The following is a 20,191-nucleotide window of genomic DNA, read 5'->3' on the forward strand; positions in this document are numbered from 1 at the left end:
GGTCCAAGTGCAGCCAGAACCGCACGTTTGAGGTTTAGAGCAAATAGCAAGCATAGATGTTCCCTACAGGGATGTGTTGCACAACTTGGGTTCCTCATGAGACTGTTGTGATGTTTAATACCCACTAATGCCCCATTTTGGTGGGATGGGGGGGGTACTGAGGCTGTATGTCTCTGTAGGCAGGTGTTTATACCACATTGTTCCCGTGTTTACCGACTTGATTTTTCTTCCTAATACACACCAGACTGTAGAAAGTTGGATTGTGTATGTAATTAGGTTTTATCATACAGTATGCTTCTGATGGCTGAGGAAACTATCTGTGCTCTCTGTATTCCTGGAGGGTGCAGTGTAGAAATGCTACCCAGTGACAATGATCCCATCTGCACTGCAACTTTGATGTGTGGTGAAACTGCACTGTACACAGGCCATCAAACGCTCTGATGTATGACCTCATGCACAACACATAGACTGATGCTTAAGAAGGAGACAGTGTGTCTGAATATAAATGCAACAATGGTGTGTGTGTGTGTGTGTGTGTGTGTGTTAACTAACATAGACTACTTATTGTGCGATATGATTCAGTGGGACAGGTAGATTGTTTCCCACATTGTTCGTTTTCTCTGTGGAAGGCCTCTTAATTAAAGTGGTCCTGTGCCAAGGAGCTGCAGAGAGAGCTGCTTCACGTTAACATGCCTAAGCTGCTCTGATCATCTGTTCATCTGAAGACACAACCCCGGGTTCAAAGTGAAATTAATGGACCGTGGAACATGAATAAATGTTACTCTTTTCTTCTGTCCACAGGAATTGGGAGTGAGAACCCCATTAAACTAAGCAATCCCAGATTGCTACAGAAGAGAGCATTGAGGTAAGATGTGCAAAAAGACCTTTAAAAAGCAAAGGTGCTACTTACAAATGTAGCAAACAGGCATCATGCTCCTGCAGGGGAGCTCAAATCCATGACTGATAGTGTTTCCTTGTGTTTGTGTCAGGTATGTCATGTGTTTCGGATCATTGTAATGCTGAACATTGAAGCCATTTCTAATCGAACACCTAGTACTTCATGGTGGATGAAATTCCTTTGTCCAACAAGCACTGGTTGAAATCCAGCCGCAAACCATGACACACTCTGAGTTTTATAGGTAGCTGCATCGATACTGTTGTACTTCTTCCATACTGACAAAGATTTTGACCTAAAATTTCAAATTTGTATTTATCAGTTGCCGCAGGTTTTCAATCCAGTCCTTGTATAGTTTGGCATACCTCAGCCTTTCCTTCCTGTTTCCCTTCCTTAAGAGCGTTTTTTTGACAGCCATGCCTGAGGTTTCACTGAACAGCGAAGTGGATCAACCGAAGGGCCAGATGCATCGCTCAGGTCCTGTTTTAGGTCTTTGCTGAATTTATTTTCTTTTTTCTTGTTTTTAAAGGGCATACCAACGCCATGCTCGGATATGTCAAGTGTTCAGCTAATAGCTCTCACCTTGTTCCTGCAAAAATGCTATTTTATGCTTGTGCTATCTTGAACATTTTCATAGATTCAGGTCACGAAATTAAAAAGAATGATGTGTTTTTGCCACAGGCTAATGGTAACAAATTTTGTCTAAATAAATAATTTAAGTTCGTTCTTTAAGTTGTCTGTTATCTGTAGACCCAACACTGGTTATCCCTTAAGTTGGGTCCCATTTTATGCTCTAATGATTCTTAGGTCAGTGTTAAATGGCTCAAACAAGCATTCCTTTGCGATGGTCGTGTAGAAGGACTGGGCTGAAAATGAGTGAAAAAGCAAACCAAAGTGCAAAGAAACACTTTAAAAGCCTCAAGAACGACTGAAGAATTTAGCTGAAGGCACAGTGCTGTATGCAGAGTAGTGACTTTGAATACTGCAGAATTGCTGATGGTAATGCACAGTGAACTGTAAGAGTCGCACCTTGTCCGTTATCAGCGGTTCCTCTCATTACAAATCCAGCACCGTAAGTCAACCTCACAACCGGGATAATCTTTTTCCTTTTTCCATGTTTTGTTTGCTTACTCTTCCCATACTATACAATAAAGAATAGGAACAATGACATTGCACAACACTGCTTTACTTGTTCATCAATACACGCACTTGCTGATACAGACTGCTGCACATAAACGAAGTAGCTCTGGCTCTCTTGGAGACGTTATTTTCTTTTCATTCTAGAACTAAGAAGCAACCTTCGCAGTGGTCTCTCCCGTGTCCCTCTCCTCTCTTTTCTCTCTCTTTCTATGATCAGAGCTCCACATATACACACCTGTGTTCTCTTCCTCATACATGAATCACATTAAAAAATATTCTCTTTAATGTAAATTTCTTTATTAAGACAGTACTTCAGATGGGTGAGGAACTAACTTATGCTCAATAATGTTGTTGGCTGTTTGTCAAATACACAATCAGGCCTCCTTATTAACACTCTAATCTGTGAAGTTTCCTTCACTACACTTATAAGACTGTTGGGCACATCGATGCCCAAAATCTGGTGCCAAAATATTTTTTTTGAAAATATTTTGTTGTTTTGTTTTGAAAGCACTTTGCATGCATGGTGAGCATATCTAAAGATGAAGAAGTAGTGATGAAAAGAGATGTTCCGGTGTTGTGATGAGAAAGGATCCACCATGCACGCGTGTATCAGGGTGTTCACAACTCCGTGGTTTCTGTCCCTTACAGCAGCCACAGAGTTCAAGCGAGTTGGGTTTTCCCAGTTCTTGACTGTTTCCTCACAGCAGTAATCTGCTGCCAGCTCTTTTATAGCTATATTGCAAATTTGTGGTTTTGAATCAAATCCATAAATGACTTCAATATGTTGTTTTTGGGGTTTTTTGTGGGGTTTTTTGAGAGAGAGAGAAATTTGCTGCATATCTGCGAGGCTCGGGGTGTTAACGGGTCAGAAATGTCTAATATCTAGATAAATATTTGGAGATGGAGAAGTTGATGAAATTTACAGTCTCGCTTCCAAATGCACAGTTCGGATGATTAATTGCATACTTTTGTAGCTTCATCCGCAATCCACTGACTGATTAGATTCTTGACCACCTCTCAAACCGACCACGCTTCTAGCAAATAGTTCAGTGATTTGTGTTTGATCAAATTCAGATTGATTCAGTGAGCCCCTCACAACTGCTTACAATGTAAACAAATCCAGTTTCCCACAGCTCAGCCCTGTTTCAATAAGAGTTGGTATTTTTTTTCTGCACCCCTCAGCTTCCAGAAAGAATTCTCCTGTGACGAAAAGGACGACCCAGCCAAAAGCGCCAAGGATATAGATGTTAGTCTCTTGGCCAATCTCCCCAAAGGTGAGTGAAGTGATTTTTATTTATTTATTTATTTATTTTTGACTCTGACGTTGTCAATGTTCCCACAGTTTTTCAGAGTTGCTGTTGTGTAACAGCAGCTTGTTTGCCAGGTTGGAATTAAGTCAAGATTTGTGTAAAACCAGTTTTGCTACAAGGCCCAGCTTTGCAAAATGTTACGTATGAACTGCTGTTATTATGCTGCACTTGTTTTCTTGACAGGGTTTATTTAATGCAAAATGTAAGTTCCAATAAAGATCCTGTAGTGGTTCACACTGGAATGTACACATAAGTTTGAAGACACTTTTGATTAGCCATTTATAAACTGACTCATGTATAAACTCTGTGGACTTTTGTAACATGGTAAGTAATCAAATCAAAAGTAAACATTTTGAATATGATTTTTGATTTTTCTTCATTCACTAGAGAATACGTGTTGAATATTTGAAATATACCTTTTCTTAAAAATAAAGTACAGAGAAACGGCAGTGATCCTGGATTAGAGGAGCAGAAGTGGGTGGATGATCCATCTTTTTATGTTGTGACAAATAATTACAATAATTACAATCAGCTGTTTCTTTGGTGAACCCATCACTCCACAGATCAGCTTCATCCTACTCTGCAGTTCTTACAATACAATGCTCTGCACTGACAAAGTCAAAACTATGTTTTTTCTTTTTTTTTTTTTATGTAAATAAATGAAAGGCAGACGTTTTTGCCTTGGCTGAAGTATCTCTGAAGTGAAATGGTGAAATGTCAGAAGCTTTCCTGAGAACAATCCTTGAAACTTGGCAAACCTTTGTTTTGGAGGTTTCTGCCATTCTGCTCCATTAGATGGGGATCATTGGTGTTTGGCAATTGTTGTTGCTATAGATTCTGGTAAGATTGTAAATAACCAAAGTCTGGGCAGCCAGATTTAGGTGCTTCCCAGCTTTTATCGTTGATGGGTTGAGAATTTTTCCCCCCTTTAGAAATTTTCCTGTTTTTGTGCCTTGTTGCAATCCTGTCTTATAAGATGCAGACGATCCTGTTGGTTTTTATGCTGACATTGACTTGTGTAGTCTATATATAGACGGGTGGGTGTGCTTTTGTAATTTCATTGATTCATGGGTGGACTCAAACCAGCTTGGACCACTGATAGAAGTAAGACGCATCCGAGTTCATAAGGGCTTTTAAACCAGTGGTCTCAGGAGGGTTTATTCATGGGGTTTTTTTGTTTTATTTTTTAAATAACATAAATTGTAAGTTGGTTTTGTGAGATTTTCTGTGTCGATTAGTGGAAAATAGTATTTTGGAAATGATTCAGAAACATTAAACATATAACATCAATGATTTAATCAAACTAAGATTTTATGATAATATGTATATGTGAGCTCAGTGGTATGTTTTCATATTACAGATTACCAAAGCATGTCTACAAATATTTCCTGTGAGCCAAAATCTATCCAGAATTTGTCATCTTAGACCAATTAAACATTTAATTAGATCTGCTTATTCTGTACTGATTTTATTGCTTATTTATTTATTTTTGTTAAGTCTCTGAATTGAGGAAACTATTTGAGGGCATTACCACAAGCACAAGTGACTTGGAAATGAACAGGTGAGATAATGATGCATCTATAAATATGCTACAGTAATAAAGATAATATTACATAGGATAATAATGTGTAAAGATGACTCTTCCCTTTCTGTCTGTGCTTAGAAAGGAGCGCATTGCTCGGCGCTTGGAGGGTATAGAGGGTGAAGTACATCAGTCTCTGCTGCCTACCTTGGTGGCCAACCGGCTTCTGGAGGAGGACACTCCACGATACACTAGGGCCTCTGACCCCTGTGCTGGTGAGACAAGAACAGTACTACAGACTATCGTGTCTCTTTCTACACAACAAAGACATTGACTTGTTTATTCTTGCACCAGTTACCGTTCAGCGTTATGGCATGGAGGGATTTGAAAGCCCAGAAATGCAGTTGATGGCTCCAGAGCGCCAGTCCAGAGCTCGATGCAGGCCTGAGCCTCAGTCCTTCATCCACACTGAGCCAGTTCACATTTCGAGTCCGACCAAAGGTGTTCCTGAGTTGGAGTCCAAGGCTGAACGCATCGCCCGCTACAAGGCAGAGCGGCGCCGGCAGCTGGCCGAACGCTACGGCATCTCTTTGGATCAGGAACCCAACTTGGACCATCACTCCCGCTACCCCCACTCTCACAAAGAGTCGGACTGCTCAGAGAGACGTAATAGAGGGGAGCTGGTGGGAGAGGAAGGCAGAGATATCACCCTAAGTGCTTACACCAGTACCTTAGCTACTAGCCCAAGAGCAGGCCGTTCAGCTCCGCCACACGGCTACCCAGACCCAGGCTGTGATATTGGTCACACCAGGGTGGAGTTGTTCTCAGAGAGGGAGAGGCTGATGAACCTGGAGAATCAGCGCAGGGCCGCTCCGCCTGAGCCTCCATCCTCCTCTTCATACATGGATGTGACATCATCGTCCTCCTCTGCTAAGGTGCCTGCAAAAGACTACACAGTGACTGGCATACCACCCAGTTCACCCAAGCAAGGCAGGCACCCCTCCCTCTCCTCGCCTAAACATGGTGCGTCTCCTGGTGACCTATTCATTGAGCAGCAGGCCCAGAACGTCCTCAGCAGACAGGGGTGAGTGTTTTGATCTCATCTTTGTTTTTGTTGGGGGTAGATCTTTTTTATTTTTTTATTTTAATAAATCCATTTATACATAACAATGGTAAAATACACTTTTGCTAAAGTTTTTGGGGTACTTTAACTGTTTTTGTGTTTGGAAAAAAAGCAAAGATCAAATTTCATACCAAAGTGTGCAGTACTCCCTCTAACACAGCAACACTCTCAACACAACATGGAATGAAAAAGGTCAGACGTCACTGCATTTGCAGAAACATAGATGTATCCATGTTTTTCTGCTGGTAACTGAGACACCATTGTTAAATTGTAACAATGGTGTCACAACAAGATTAGCTTGTTGTGACTTGTGGAGGGAGGAAGACACATTGTTGTAGCAAACCTTTTTTCTTTTTTTTTTAAAGTTTGATTTGGTTGAAAATGGACAACCCTGAGTTTTCTACGTGACTCCAGATTTTTGAGGGGTTTCATATTTTACTTTATACATAAATTGTCCCTTGTTTCGGGAGGCTTTTTCTGCATTAAGCTCCCAAGATCCCCTTCACATACAAACATGGGGTTTGAACCAGAACCAGAGCTTTAACAGCTGTTCACACTGCATTGTGTTTAAAGGATGGATCCATCTCTCCATCTATTTCTGTCACTGTTGCTCTGTTCGTTCCACATGTCCAAGGTCGTTCTCTTAGCAGGACTCTTGTTTGATACAAGGTCATGCAATCCGAGCTCATTCTGGAACAGACCAGCTCCCACAGTCACCTACAACTGGGCAGATTAGTCTGCCTGTGCTGTTCTGTGCTGTATGTTTATTCTAGAGATTTCAGGTGGATGTCTTGAAGAACAAATTGGGGTGTTTTTCAGATTCACAGAGGATCTCTTACTAAGTTGTAGATAGTACTTTAGCATGTGCACCAAAATGATACACTGCATTTGCCTAAGGGGAGGAATGGATAACACTGTCGTTGTGAGTCCATCCTTTAATTGTATGTTTAAATGGTGGCTAAAAGGACAAAAATGACACCCGAATATTAAAACACCTGAGCTAGCAGCTCTTTAGAGGGGACGTACTAAGAGTTGTTTCAGCTCCACAACTGTTGGAAAAGAGAGAATCAGTGTATGCACCCCTGTTTCTTGCCCAACCCAGATCATGACCAGGCTCCAGCCCTGCACTGTTCCACTGCAAACAAACATATGAAGGTGCATTCCTTGCTTCTACATCCGTCCGGGACATTATTCCCAATCCATTTGTGTTCCCCTCTGCATTGCCCCCTCTTTCTTTTCCTCAGTTTCCCTCTCAGGTTTCAAAACTTGGCCAGGTTGTATGTGTGTCCATGGTGCAGGGAGGGTGTTGTGTTACTGGGCAGCTCAGTGTGACTCCACAGCTACATCTCTGACCCACAGCTGGGTCTGATCAAGACCAGTGAACCCTGAGGAGAAACAAGAAAATAGGAGTGTCTCCACTCTCCTTTTTCATTGGATGTGTGGGAGACTAACATGAAATGCTACGTTTTAGCTCTTGTAGTGAAATGTTCAGAGCAACCCAAATGTCATCATTAGCAAAAGCTTGATGCACTTTTATTCCAGCACGATCATTTTCATCTCCTTTATCAGCATTGAAACTTTCTGGAACTGGTGACAGAAAATAATCAAAACAACAATTAACTGTAACGGTACTTATATAGTGCCTTTCCACAAAGTTGAGCACTCAAGCTCAACAAATGAGAGTTTCTACTGCAAGTCTCATGCATTCTGGACTTGGAAGAGCGTGGGATCAAGTGACCCTTCAGTTTGTAGACCCACTCTACCACCCAAGCCACAGCTCTGCAAACTAAGTGCAGAGCTGCACTGATTATCCACTAACAGTTTAGTTTAGTTTGTTATTTTTGTAGTAGTATCAAAATTCCAAGTTGTAGTGTTTACCTAAGTGCTGTACAATAAAGTGGATATCTTAAGGATTTTAACATCTTTGCTTCACAAATGGCGCTCGCTGCAGCAGTCCAACAGAATAGCCTCATCAAAGGTGTATAATCTACAATAAATCACGATACGTTTATACGCAGATGATAACTTATTATTCTTACAGAACCACAAGTGTCAGTACTGGAAGCTAGCAGTTTATTCAGTAGACTGTCTAAGGTTTCTAAATATTCAGTCAGCTGGTCAAAATTAATTCTGTTGCAACTATCGATTTGCTTAGGAGTTGAAATGTTTCCACACAGAGACGTGAGGCTTGCTATAGTTGAGGAAGAGCCAAACTGATTGGTCCAGTCAGAAGACTATCTGTAATTTGTAATCTCCAGTTACTCAAGTAAAACATTTCTACCTCATGACCTGCATCAGGTCTGTTTCCCCACTTGAATCCAAGGCTAACAGATATGACTTTGTGTTGTGTAGTGAGCTGTTAAATTCAGGTTCTTGTATCCCTAAAAAAGAGATTTGCTTCACAAACTGATTTTTGTTTCCTCCCTTCATTCTTCAGTTAATCTCTTAATGTATTTATAACTGATCAACATTTTTCCAGTTCTGCTGAACTCTGATCTGTGCTTAGTGAAAAATTCACACTGTTTGCCTTTACTCAGCATCAGAGGGCCAGCATGACTCATCTGGCTCTGGTGGAGTGAGATGGCATTTCCCTTGAATATCTGCTTCTGCAGATAAAACCTCAGCTACAGAGGCGTACATTTAAAGAGCCCTCTCTCCAGATACACTCATTTGTTGATAACACTATCTATCTATAGATAGATGCTATCTATCTATGTAATAAGATCTGATGTAATATAACTGCACTGTCTGACCATTGGTCATAATTCAACAAGCCTTAAATATGAGACTTATTATTCATATTTTTACTGTGGCAATTAAATGTATCGTGTGGGAGTTAAACTTGTGTTCTTGGGATTGTGCTGATTGCTAAACTCAGTGTCTCTTCAGTCAGTCTTAATGTGAAGTCAGTGGAGTGTGTAATATAGTTTTGTCTCAGCTTATATGCTTCAAGAAAAAGACCTCAACACTGAATTCAGACCCAACTGCCCAGTCAATCACGTTTCCCATTGGGTTTCTCTTGGTGCAGTGCAAAGACGAAACTTAGTACTGATTGGTTCCTCCAGACTGATGCTGAAGGCGACACCCACTCCCTCATCAACTGGCCTTCAAGGTAGACCAAGGCTGGTTGTTTCTCACCCCCAGTTATCATCTACCATGTTCCCATTCATCTGGACCAACCCTTGTGAGCTGTGCTTTTTAAACAGCAGCTCATTACAGGGCTCCAGTTTTTTAAATATTATTATTATTATAAATTTCTGTGATGATGCTGCATTTACTCACTTAGGGTCCTGAGTTGACCGGCAGGCGAATGGTTAATAATCTCTGCTTTTGAGCTCTGGACGTCTGCTGAACAGTCATCCTCATCCTCATTGTCACCAGCTCCAGTCCCCTTGGCTTCCAACCATAACTTCATTTCTCACTCACCTTTTGCTGTGTTTAGCTTAAACCCCATTTGGTAACAGCTGTGTGATGGATCATATTATATCAACAATGACAAATGCTAGTACAGTATTGCCTTTTTAACAATTATGCTGTCGGTGACTGGATTTGTGAGTTGTGGGTGTTTTGTTTTTGAATACTTTCTTCAAGAATCAGAGCTCAGTAAGAATTTAACCATTATTGCCAGTGTGAGAGAGAGCCTGGAAATAATTCTAAACCAGTTCATATTAGGCAAAGATGTATGTTGGTTTTAATCTGGCTTGTATGGTATGTTTATGGTTTTATGAAATATTTGAGTCAGGAAGACTAAACATCTGAGCCAGTATTTATACTGGTCTTACATCCAAATATAAAATCTGCATGCTTTGTCAGTGTCCAGCCCTAATGTCAAACAAGAGGCTGAGCTCCTCCTTTAGTGCTCAAAGGCTGACACACAAAGGATCACAATCAAAGTCATCTTTCTGAGCTTCTATGAGAGCTATGCTTTGCCTATTGATGTTTTCCAAATGTTAACCAGTCCTTTGTCTCCCTGAAGAATCAGAGTTAGGGAGAGGCTTGTCAGGGAGGAGGGCCGCCAGAAGAGCCCAGAGTTCGGAAATGTTACAGAAGGCCTAGTGTACCGCAGACAATTTCAGCACCAGCCCCAGGCTTCTACACGCTACCACGCAGACCCACTAGGCCCACAGCAGGCCTACTCCCACCATCATCCACAAGTTCAGCACAGCCAGTCTGGTCCACAGGGAGGGCAAGAAGTTGGCAATTACCCCAGTTATTTGTCCATGACCTCTGGTTCTACATCCAGAACTGGGCAGCAGCAACAGCAGGTGGAAGAGGAAGAAGCTGGTGAGGCTGAGGCGGTCAAGACAGAGGGCCTTCTGAGGAGCAGAAAAGCAGTCTTGCCTTCACAGATCCGGCGCAGAGAGAGGAGCACTGAAGACCCATGGAGAGGGCGAGGTGAGGAGGAGCTGGTCGTGTACAGGATGCAAAGAGAGGCTGAAGCAGAGGAACCTGTTAGAGGGGGACTTGGAGGCAGACCAAGACGGGAGGAAGCAGAGTATACCTCCTGTCTGCAGGCGGCGGAGCGCCGACCCAGAGAGCGGGAAAACGCTGATCGTGCCCACAAAAGACCGGCTGCGACCCACATTGAGCCCAGAACATCTCACACAGGGCCAGGAAGTTCCAGCTCCACCACAGCTCTGAGTCGATCCGTGTCTGATGCTGGAAATCAGCGAGGACCCAATCAGAGGACCTTGCAACACCAAACCAAGGAACCCCAGGAGGTCAGAGAAGGAGAAAGTTTGAGTAATGGAGAGAGTCACCAGGACACCAGGGTGTCTGTCGCACAGCTCAGACATTCCTACATGGAGAACACCACCACTCCTCCAACCAGCCGCAGGAATGAGCTGTAGGTGGTAAAATGCTGCATGGCCTGTACTCGCTGGCTGGCTGCTGTGACTCTGACGCTTATTACCTAACATCATCTGGCTACTCAACGACTAACAAGCAGCTACGTCTGGTGTGATGCTAACATCCCAAGCACAGTGGTTCATTTAATCTGTAGACATGGCATACATGCATTAATTTGCTAACACTAATAGTCCTGCAGTACGGTGTTTGTCTCTACTTTAATGGCACTGTGAGTTGTTTGGATACTGCCTGGGGCTCGTGTGTGTGTGTGTTTAAACTGTTAAAAAATCTGCATGGGCTTGCTCATAGGCTCGATTTTAAAAACCAGAGGTGTGGTTGAATGTTCAACACCTCTGCTTTTAAACAGTTTTATTTTGCACCATGTCCCTCTCTATTTCTCCCTGACAACTCTGTATTCTCTCTTTCCTTTGGGTTTTCTGTCTGTTGATCCCTCTCCCTGAATGGCCCCTCCAGTGAAATGGAGGAGTGCAGGGCACTGACGGGCTACGAGGCCCCATGGAGAGGGGAAAGGGACAGGGGGCGCAGGCCCCGGCAGTATATCTATCCTGGGGAGAGTAGAAAGACCTCTGAGAGGTTTAGGACACAGCCCATCACTTCTGCTGAGCGCCATGAAACTGATAGGTACTGCTCTGGATTCAAGAATGCACGGCTGAGTGTGAAACGCATGCATGTTAAAAGAAATCACAACTTTGTTTAATTTGGAATGCAACGAAATGTTGATTTTAGTCATGTTCGGGTGACCTGTAATCAAATATATATTAGTCTCTACCAAGGTACCATAGTCATATCAATATCATCACAGTGAAACAGGCCAGTGAGAATAATGCTCACATATACAGACCTAAACACCCTCCCTCTCCTTGATTTTCATTCTAACGACATTAGCAAACAAGGAAGCTTAAAGGCCAAAGGTCCCTCTGATTGGGCCTTGGCAGTGGTCATCACATGTGACCACAGTGAGGACGCATGAATTGGCCTTTGTCAGTAATCAAGTCCCGAGACCATGGATCAGAGCAGACTAATGTAATGCTGTCTAATTCTCTAGCTTGGTCTGCTTTCTCTCCATTTTTTTTCAATTCTAACGCGAGCTGTAACATTTCCAGCATACCACAAACTACTGCTTTTCTCAGCACGCCGCTAGCCTTCCTATCTCTAACCACTCGCCACTGATTTACTCACCTTTTTTATTGTTATACATATGCTTCGAACTGATCACCTTTTTCTTTTTGTGCTTTTGAAGGTCTTGTGTGAGTTCAGACTTTGCTTCTACTGAAGGTAAGTAGTTTTTCTCACTAACCTCAGATTTAGATTTTCAGAATACAGTAACAGTAAGTAGGTATAATAATAATAAGTGGATATAATGCAAGGCTCATTGCATCTTATTTTCTACTCCGGTATAGATATCATACAACAAAAGTAAAGCTCATGAACTAAAATAACCACATCTAATATTTCTGTAGACGTCCGTGTGGAAATGCTGAATCACATGGACATTGTTTCAGTTTCAGGGTTTTCTTGGTTAATTTTACATGAGAGCCAACTTAAACGCTACACATTGTCATGCCGCAGACTGATACAGCACAGTTTCTTTTATAATTCTTTGGATGGCTGCTGAGATCACGAGGATGGAAAAAGAATGCAGTTACATTCATGCTTTAGTTCAACTGCCTTTCCATTTATATCTGCTCTGTATCATAACTGCATAGGTTCATGTAGTAGTATCTGCAGTTCAGTGGTCAGTGACTAACTATGAAAACAGCATTACTGATTATTTACAGCTGCACTCATCTATAAGTGAACAGAATGAGTTTTCAGTGGCTTCAGTAATAAACACAAGGATGGAGGCCTGGTGATTTAAATCTGTTTTTTTTTAGGTCATCTTTATTTTATATGAAAGCGTGATATTTTGAAGTGGAGTTTACAGAGTCATTAATGGTGCTCACAGTAGCATAACATCACTGTGGCCCCGCTTAGGGCAGAGCCAGCTCATCTGCTTCTTATAAACATGACTTCGTCGGGATGCTTTGGCGAGTATTATGTAGGCCAGAGCTCAGCACTGCAGTGTCAAAGGGATAGCTGTTTGATGATGTCATGGCATGTGTCTTGCAGAGAATAAAGCGTGTATATTCCCCACACCTGTCCATCTTTTTATAGTCTCCTGAGTGACTCCAGTGACGGGTTTAGTGGTTTGTTTGTTTTTTCCCTGCCATTAAGCCAGATGGTGTTAATAACGATTGATAGGAATCACACAATAGTTGTCATACTTCTGTGTGTTAAATAATTAGATTATTGGGAAAGGTTTATCGAGCATAAATGTACCTATCATCTTAAGATGCTCTTCTGTTACCATTTTTATCCAAAGCTAGCTAGAGTGCTAAAGTGTTCAGTTTCTTTTAAAGTGACTTCAGTTTTTTGCATATTATAATAATGTCAGTGTTACTGCATAACATTGTTTTTTATTGACCTATAATTTAGTAAATATGTAGACTAAAGCAGGATCTTTAATCAGCGACTAGTGACTACAGTCATTTGAAATAACCACTGTTAGTACATTTTAAACTAGAGCAAGCTAGCTAATTAAGCTAATACTAGTTTAATGCGATATTATAAGTATAATGCGTTGTACATACTGTACAGGGTTGAACTAGCACTGAGTTCGCAACAAGAGACTGTGTACGGTCAATAAAACTCAAAGATTCGTAGCCATGCAGAGCTGTTATTGGGTTGAAGTGGTGGGCAAAGCTATGGAAGAGGAGGATATTGTTGACTGAGGAGGAAATGAGGGTTACTTATGCAAGAAGCCTGGAGTGTGTTGGTGTTCATGGAGAAATAAAGAGTCTCTGTTGTTTCTGTAAAGTTGTACCCCGTGGTTTCAAGGACATTTGTTGAAACCCTTGTTTTTATTTTGTGTACTCAAAGTGTACACTTTATAGAATGGTAAATGGCCTGTATTTGTATAGCGCTTTACTTGGTCCTAAGGACCCCAAAGCGCTTTACACTATACACAATCATCCACCCATTCACACACACATTCACACACTGGTGATGGCAAGCCACAGCCGCCCTGGGGCGCACTGACAGAGGCGAGGCTGCCGGACACTGGCGCCACCGGGCCCTCTGACCACCACCAGTAGGCAACGGGTGAAGTGTCTTGCCCAAGGACACAACGACCGAGACTGTCGAGCCGGGGCTCGAACCGGCAACCTTCCGATTACAAGGCGAACTCCCAACTCTTGAGCCACGATCGCCCCACTCTTGAGCCACGATCGCCCCACTCTTGAGCCACGATCGCCCCACGTGTCAGAATCATTAGTGTATGAATAGAAATATATGTAAATAATCACATTACAAACCTTATTTGCTCTTTCTGGCAATATAATTTGGTGTTTTAGTGTCTTTGGTAGAAATTTTAAGTAGTGGCATAAAACAATAAAATATTAAGATAAAAAAAACGTAAAACAAAGTATAGATGATACAGAGAACTGTGAAGCAGAATTTATGTAGTTAGAGTTGGTTTCTAACTCAAACTTTTTTTTTTCCTTTGTTGCAGCTGATGAAGAGAAGCTAGATGAACGGGCCAAGCTGAGCGTCGCAGCTAAGCGCTCTCTCTTCAGGGTGAGTTTTGACTTCAGCCTGTTGGGCATCTTATATTGTCTGAGTACGAGCTTCCAAGCTGAGGAAAAACTTCATTCCAGTTATGGGTACGATTGCAGACTCTGGGATTAATAAAGTATTCTGATTTCAATTTCCTGTCCTTCTCTTACTTTGAGGATTTAGAAATTTTGATTGCAGATGTGAGTCACAACTGAGCCAGCCTTATTCCTGAAATGATTTGTGCCATAATTCAGCGGCTTCTGGAATCACTTTTAGCAGGAAGGAGTTGAAGAAAACCTTTTCTGTATGATTGTGTCAGGCTCTCACATTTTTGTGGAAGAATTGTGTCTCTGTCCTCTTCAGTGTTGCTTCAATCCAAAGCCTGTTCATTTCTCAGCCTGTAGAGTCTCAGATGTTGCTCTTATTTCATATGGAAGCAGTAAGGTGCAGGTAGTTTTCCTTGTTCATTTTGCTTTAAAAAAAAAAAAAGCAATTAAATTTTTTATTTATTTATTTAGTTGCAAGATCTGCTAAGGACCAGAGGAGGTCTGTACAGTTTATGTAATCAGCTGTGTTCATTTCTAAAGATGACCAATGTTTACCCTAATTATCTCCATCCAGGAACTGGAGAAGAGCGTCGATGGCGGAGCTCCTAAACTGCGGTCCAGGAATGCCGCTGTGGACAGGAGACTAAGACGGACACAAGATCGATCCAGAACTCAGCCGGTCACAACTGAGGAAGTAGTCATCGCAGCCACGTAAGGCTCTGTCACCTTGTTTGATGCTATGTAATGTGAAAGACACCTCTAACAATAACTTACTTTCTTGATAGGCAAAGAGAAAGTGTATAATTATATAGTTCTATCAGAAAGAATGACTAAATAAATGTAAGCTTGAAAATGAGCCCATGGTGAGTACAAATGTGACACAAGTCCTTTTACTAAGAACCTTATGATTTTTTTTTACTCTGAAAATGTTTCACATGTGGGTTTTTATTCTCATTACTTTAATTTTTATTACTATAATGGTACTCATTTTAAAACCTTTCACAAAGAAATGTTTCTGGAGACTATCTAAAAGGAGCAAAAATGTTAATCGCTCAGTATGATGAGAATTGCATAGTTCCGGTGCTATAATAGCAAAACCTCAACCCTCCTCCCCGGGGGATGACCACTAAGACTCCATCTACAGATCTGTGTGTTCCTGACAGCACATATCAGGTCAATAAATCAGAGGTGTAAAATCTTTAAGTGCATTAAAGCAAATACATGCACATCTGTTCTATTTGAAAAGTGCTCTAAAGGGAAGTTCTCCTAGATTATCAAAGTGGAACAAACTCAACTGTGCACTTGTGTGTAGGCATCCATCTGTGGAGAGACCTTGCTGTGAAGATGAAGTTCTAGGGTGTTACCAGTTTTTTGTAGATTTAAACTTTTCTTTCTGCGTGAAATTGTTTCTTAAAGAAAGCTGTGCCTCTGACTTTTCCACTGTCCTCACATCTACATGAAACTTTAACCACCATCCTAGTCTTCATGTTTGCACCTTCCTGTCTTCTCTGTCCTCTGTGTGTGTATGACTGTGTCCCTGTCCTTGACCACTGTAGCGCCCCATCTCACGTGCCACAAATGGTGTCCGCTCACGCTGCCGTAGCACGCGTCCCTAGCCCCACCCTAGTTTACAGCACTGTCCCACCATACAGGTACACAGCAGACGTGTGTGCACGGATATGTATGCTCACATCGAAGTGCGGTGTTTGACTAACACGTTTGAGTCTTGGCTGCTATGCAGTTTTTCTTCGTTCACTGTGTTTTAAACTATAGGATTGAGTTGCTGGTAAAGTTCTAATGCACAGTTTTAAGGTTTGGTGCCCTCATGTGTGATCGGAGGAAACTACATGAATTAATTGCTAAGATAGGACGTCTGGGTTTTTAACTCACTGCTTGGTGAGCATGACTCACCCTGCATGTGTAGCAAACCTTTTTAGCTCTGTGTTGGCAACTTTTATTGGCTGTCAGAAAATGCACACAGACCCGCATCCTCTCTCTGACATGCCACTCGCTGGCTTGCATGAGCTCCCCACAAGCTTACAGAAGTCTCCGTTTTCTTCTCCCTCTTTGTCTCTTGGATGTCTTCTCCCCTCCTCAGCCTGCAGGCATCCTCACAGCAAAGTGCTGTTGCCCATGAGCAAGTGAGGGAGGCCCGGCGGGCGCAGGATACCAAGGAGATCCGGGGCCCGACGCAGACGTCATCACTAAAACAAAAAGATACAAAGCAGAGCGAGACTCAGGAGGAGCCTGACCTCTGCACCCTCAGCCTGGCTGAAAAGATGGCGCTGTTCAACCGGCTGGCTCAGCCCCCAACCAGGGTCACCCACACAAGAGGGGACACGCGGCAGCGGAGGGCCAACGCTCGCTACCAGACACAGCCCATCACACTGGGAGATATGGAACAGGTGGGGAAGCAGCAAGGTCACTTTGTTTCTCCAGTGCTTCGGTTCACTGGGAGAAGACCTCTTAACTTTGCTTTCTTACTGTACACATTCACTCTGTTAGTGCAACACAATACAAAGGTGGAGTATAAATGTAGTAATAATGTGTCATGACTTACTCTGTCAATCCAGTGTCTTATGCACAGAGTACGTGAATTAATATTTTTAGAGAACACAAGAGGAAAAGTGAAAATTCTGTTAATGAATATAAATGATGATGTAACTAAACAGCTGCTGTCCAGCTCTGGGAGCAGATTGCTGTTTAAGGGTAATGAATGTTAACAGAGTTTCAAATGGGCATGGATTGAATCATATGACAGAATTATTCTAGTGTTCACTGAAAAATGAAGAAATGTGAGAGCACCGAAGTGATGATATATGGAAAAGGGAAAAAAACATTTAAAGGTGGAAAAATTGAGAAGTTGCAATGATGACATGTTGTCTGTTAGTCAGTGGGTTTGCAGGGGTTATTATTAAACTCCTGCTACTAAAGTAGAAAATCCATGAAACAAGAACTGCAGCATGCTGGTGTTTCTGCTCCAGGAGCTCTCAGACGTAGACCTCAGTGATGAGCAGGAGCTGTGTGACAGTCTGGTAGAAGACCTACAAGTAAGCTTCCTCTGAACAGTCACCGACCACCACTTGCCTGCATCAGTGGAGGCTGACACAGCGGGAGCACTCTTCTCAGAAATGACCGTCCATTTCTGTGAACAACACGCTCTGTGTTTTCTTTTTTGGCTCGTCTCCACATTGGTGTGATTTCATTCTGAATGTACGTTGCATGGCCCAGCTTGTGATAAAGCTCTGAGTCATCATCCCCAGTTCAATAAAGAGGCATGGATGGATGAAGCACACATATCAGCGAGTCTGTGGGCTTTAAAAGATGTCTCTGTGACAAAGAAGAGGGAAACCAAAAGCAGTTCAACTCCCATCTACAGCCACAGGGGTTGAAAGTTTGATTGTGGGGGAAGTATGAGAGAGAAATTTGAAGCAAAAGCGAGTTAATGGATGGATACATGTTGCAAGTTTCCTTGACATGGCTGCTTTCTGTTGCTTGTCATTTGTTCCTCAGCAGAAGTGCCAGGTTAGTTCTCCTCTATGGATTATGAACCTAGTTGTTATAAACTGAAAGTGTTTGTCATGCGTTGTGCGTTGGCGGCTGCTGGCATGGCTTTGTGATGTGGGCTGACCATTAAGAGAGACTGCTGTGTGATGCCCAGGAAGTGCACTGAGTCAGGCAGGCTGTGATTAGTCAGCGTTATTCTCTCGATTGTTTGTGTGTGCACTTTGCCCGAGCCGTTTCTCAGCCTCTGTAGCAAACTGACCCACTTCTTTGTCTGTCTGCATTACACAGCTTCAAAACGGCACAGGCTCTCGGTTTGGACACCACCTATCTTCCTCGTCTTCCTCTGCACTCAGAGCAGGCGGGACGGTGTCCAGTGACCACGCCGGAGACATCCACATATCCACTGCAGCCTGCGTGGAGCCCACCTATCCCAGCTCTGACAGGTCTCTACCCCCTCACCAACCAGACGGCCCAGTCGGGGGGTCCCAGGGATCCTCAGATCACCATAGGCATCACATTTTGCCCCAAGGGGAAGACCAGATTGATCTGGGAGGGGGGAAGAGGAAGTTGCCATCTCCTGAGAGAGCAGTCAGGCAGACAGCACTGCCCCAGCCCCAGAGTGGAAGAGAAAGGAGAGAAGAGGAGGAAGAAGCAGAGGAGGAGCAGCTGCAGCAGCGGCCAGACAGTGCGATAGAAGAGGAAGTGCTGTGGAGCTCAGAGAGCCACAGGCTCCAGGACAGCCAGGAGCAAAGCCAGAGGAGCAGGGCCACCAGCGGAGGTAAGAAAACAGCAGGAGGAGGAGCTCAAAAGCATCAGTCTGCTTTTTATTGCCTGAACTACTCTGCTGTTTGTTCTGTCTTTACTGAAGTTTATAAACTTGCCAAGTTTACATTAAGATTTGGGGAGAATGATAACTGTAACTTGTCTATATTAACATTCAACAGCGATATGTGTTATAGACCCTGAAGAGCAGAAGAGGATGGATGAATGGATAGATGCATATTTCCTTTTTTTTAGTAACTGGAAATATTTGGATCAGAGGGTAGTGCTGTGGACTTGTAGGTTAAAGCTAGCAGTAGGTTGTTATCTTGGTTAGTAAGGTGCACCTGCAACTTAATTTGGTGTTAAATGGGAAGCTTATTTTGGTTAGCATGCAGAGTTAGCGTTTCTGGGTAGAACACTGGAGTTTAACAGAAATAAATGAAAAAAGTGAAGCTAATCAGAAGACTAAAATAGGTTTTAAAAATTTAAAGAGCAAACTATGCTAACAGTTGGTATCGGTTTCCGTCAACAAGTTCTAATCCAACACCACTTCCTGTGTGTCTGAGTGAAAATGTTGAGTTCAGACTGTGGTTTTCAGGCTTCCTTTGTATCTGAGCACTGCAGTAACACCGGGCCGTTCACTGTCTCTGTGTCAGCATGTGGCTTGTCAGAAAATAGAAATCAGTCAAACTGGAACTGTGGAACTTGTTTCGGGGCAGGGGGAAGGAATAGTGCGTTGACCTGAGTCTCCAGTGTGGGTTGTTTGATTACAGCTGTGGCAGAGATGTTTAAAGCTGTGAAAAGTGTCTTTGCTGCTTCTCACGAGGTGGACGGGATTATTTCGGTGAGCATGAAAGATGATTGCTGCGATGCTGCTTTGAGATGCTCAGTCTGCACTGTGACACCTCTGACTGTTATGTCAAAGGGTTTACACCCTACACAGCGATTCTTAGTTAATGTATTTTCCTCAAAAGATCATACAAGCGGTCACAGTTAATGTTTATGGAGTTGCTGCTGAGTTACTGATTTTTATTTATTTATTTATTTTCTCTCCCCCTCTCCTCTCACTATTTCCGTTCGCTCACACTCACAGACCTGCTGGAATCCACTGTGGTAACATCCAGAGCAACATCTGGCTTCCCCGAAGCAGCAGACCCGCACACAGACAGCAACGCACACCCAGCTGACCCGGTTCAACCTGAGCAGGGAGACGAACTGAGCGACAGGATGATGGCCCGACACATGTCCATCAGAGAGAGGTGAGCATGGAAGTGTGCTAAGATAGGATTTAATATATATTTACTGCATGTCTGACCATATTCACGTATTGCAGAATACCATTTACCTGTTTCTCGGTAAATTAATCCTACAAGAGCAACGCAAAAGAAATCACGGTTTGCTCTGCTAGCTACATGTTATTTT

General features: G+C 42.8%; 1 protein-coding gene across 15 annotated transcripts in view; it reads left to right on the forward strand.

The window, feature by feature from the left end:
• Window positions 1–20,191, forward strand: part of svila (supervillin a) — a 77,196-nt gene that overhangs the window by 34,166 nt on the left and 22,839 nt on the right. For 8 of the 15 annotated variants that reach the window (XM_042219266.1, XM_014332448.2, XM_014332451.2 and 5 more), the window contains 16 exons: window positions 802–865; window positions 3,218–3,309; window positions 4,843–4,906; window positions 5,009–5,142; window positions 5,222–5,951; window positions 9,019–9,102; window positions 9,967–10,836; window positions 11,313–11,480; window positions 12,100–12,134; window positions 14,410–14,474; window positions 15,075–15,211; window positions 16,057–16,152; window positions 16,599–16,905; window positions 17,485–17,550; window positions 18,296–18,785; window positions 19,863–20,028. In XM_042219266.1, the coding sequence (XP_042075200.1) occupies window positions 4,899–4,906; window positions 5,009–5,142; window positions 5,222–5,951; window positions 9,019–9,102; window positions 9,967–10,836; window positions 11,313–11,480; window positions 12,100–12,134; window positions 14,410–14,474; window positions 15,075–15,211; window positions 16,057–16,152; window positions 16,599–16,905; window positions 17,485–17,550; window positions 18,296–18,785; window positions 19,863–20,028 (3,356 nt within the window). In that variant the 5' untranslated portion in view covers window positions 802–865; window positions 3,218–3,309; window positions 4,843–4,898. The remainder of the gene's footprint in view (window positions 1–801; window positions 866–3,217; window positions 3,310–4,842; window positions 4,907–5,008; window positions 5,143–5,221; window positions 5,952–9,018; window positions 9,103–9,966; window positions 10,837–11,312; window positions 11,481–12,099; window positions 12,135–14,409; window positions 14,475–15,074; window positions 15,212–16,056; window positions 16,153–16,598; window positions 16,906–17,484; window positions 17,551–18,295; window positions 18,786–19,862; window positions 20,029–20,191) is intronic. The other 7 variants (XM_014332452.2, XM_014332454.2, XM_014332457.2 and 4 more) reach the window with 7 other exon arrangements.

The sequence above is a fragment of the Haplochromis burtoni genome, unplaced genomic scaffold (genome assembly GCF_018398535.1).
Source record: "Haplochromis burtoni strain Fernald_Lab_line unplaced genomic scaffold, NCSU_Asbu1 Contig_30, whole genome shotgun sequence".
NCBI lineage: Eukaryota > Metazoa > Chordata > Actinopteri > Cichliformes > Cichlidae > Haplochromis > Haplochromis burtoni.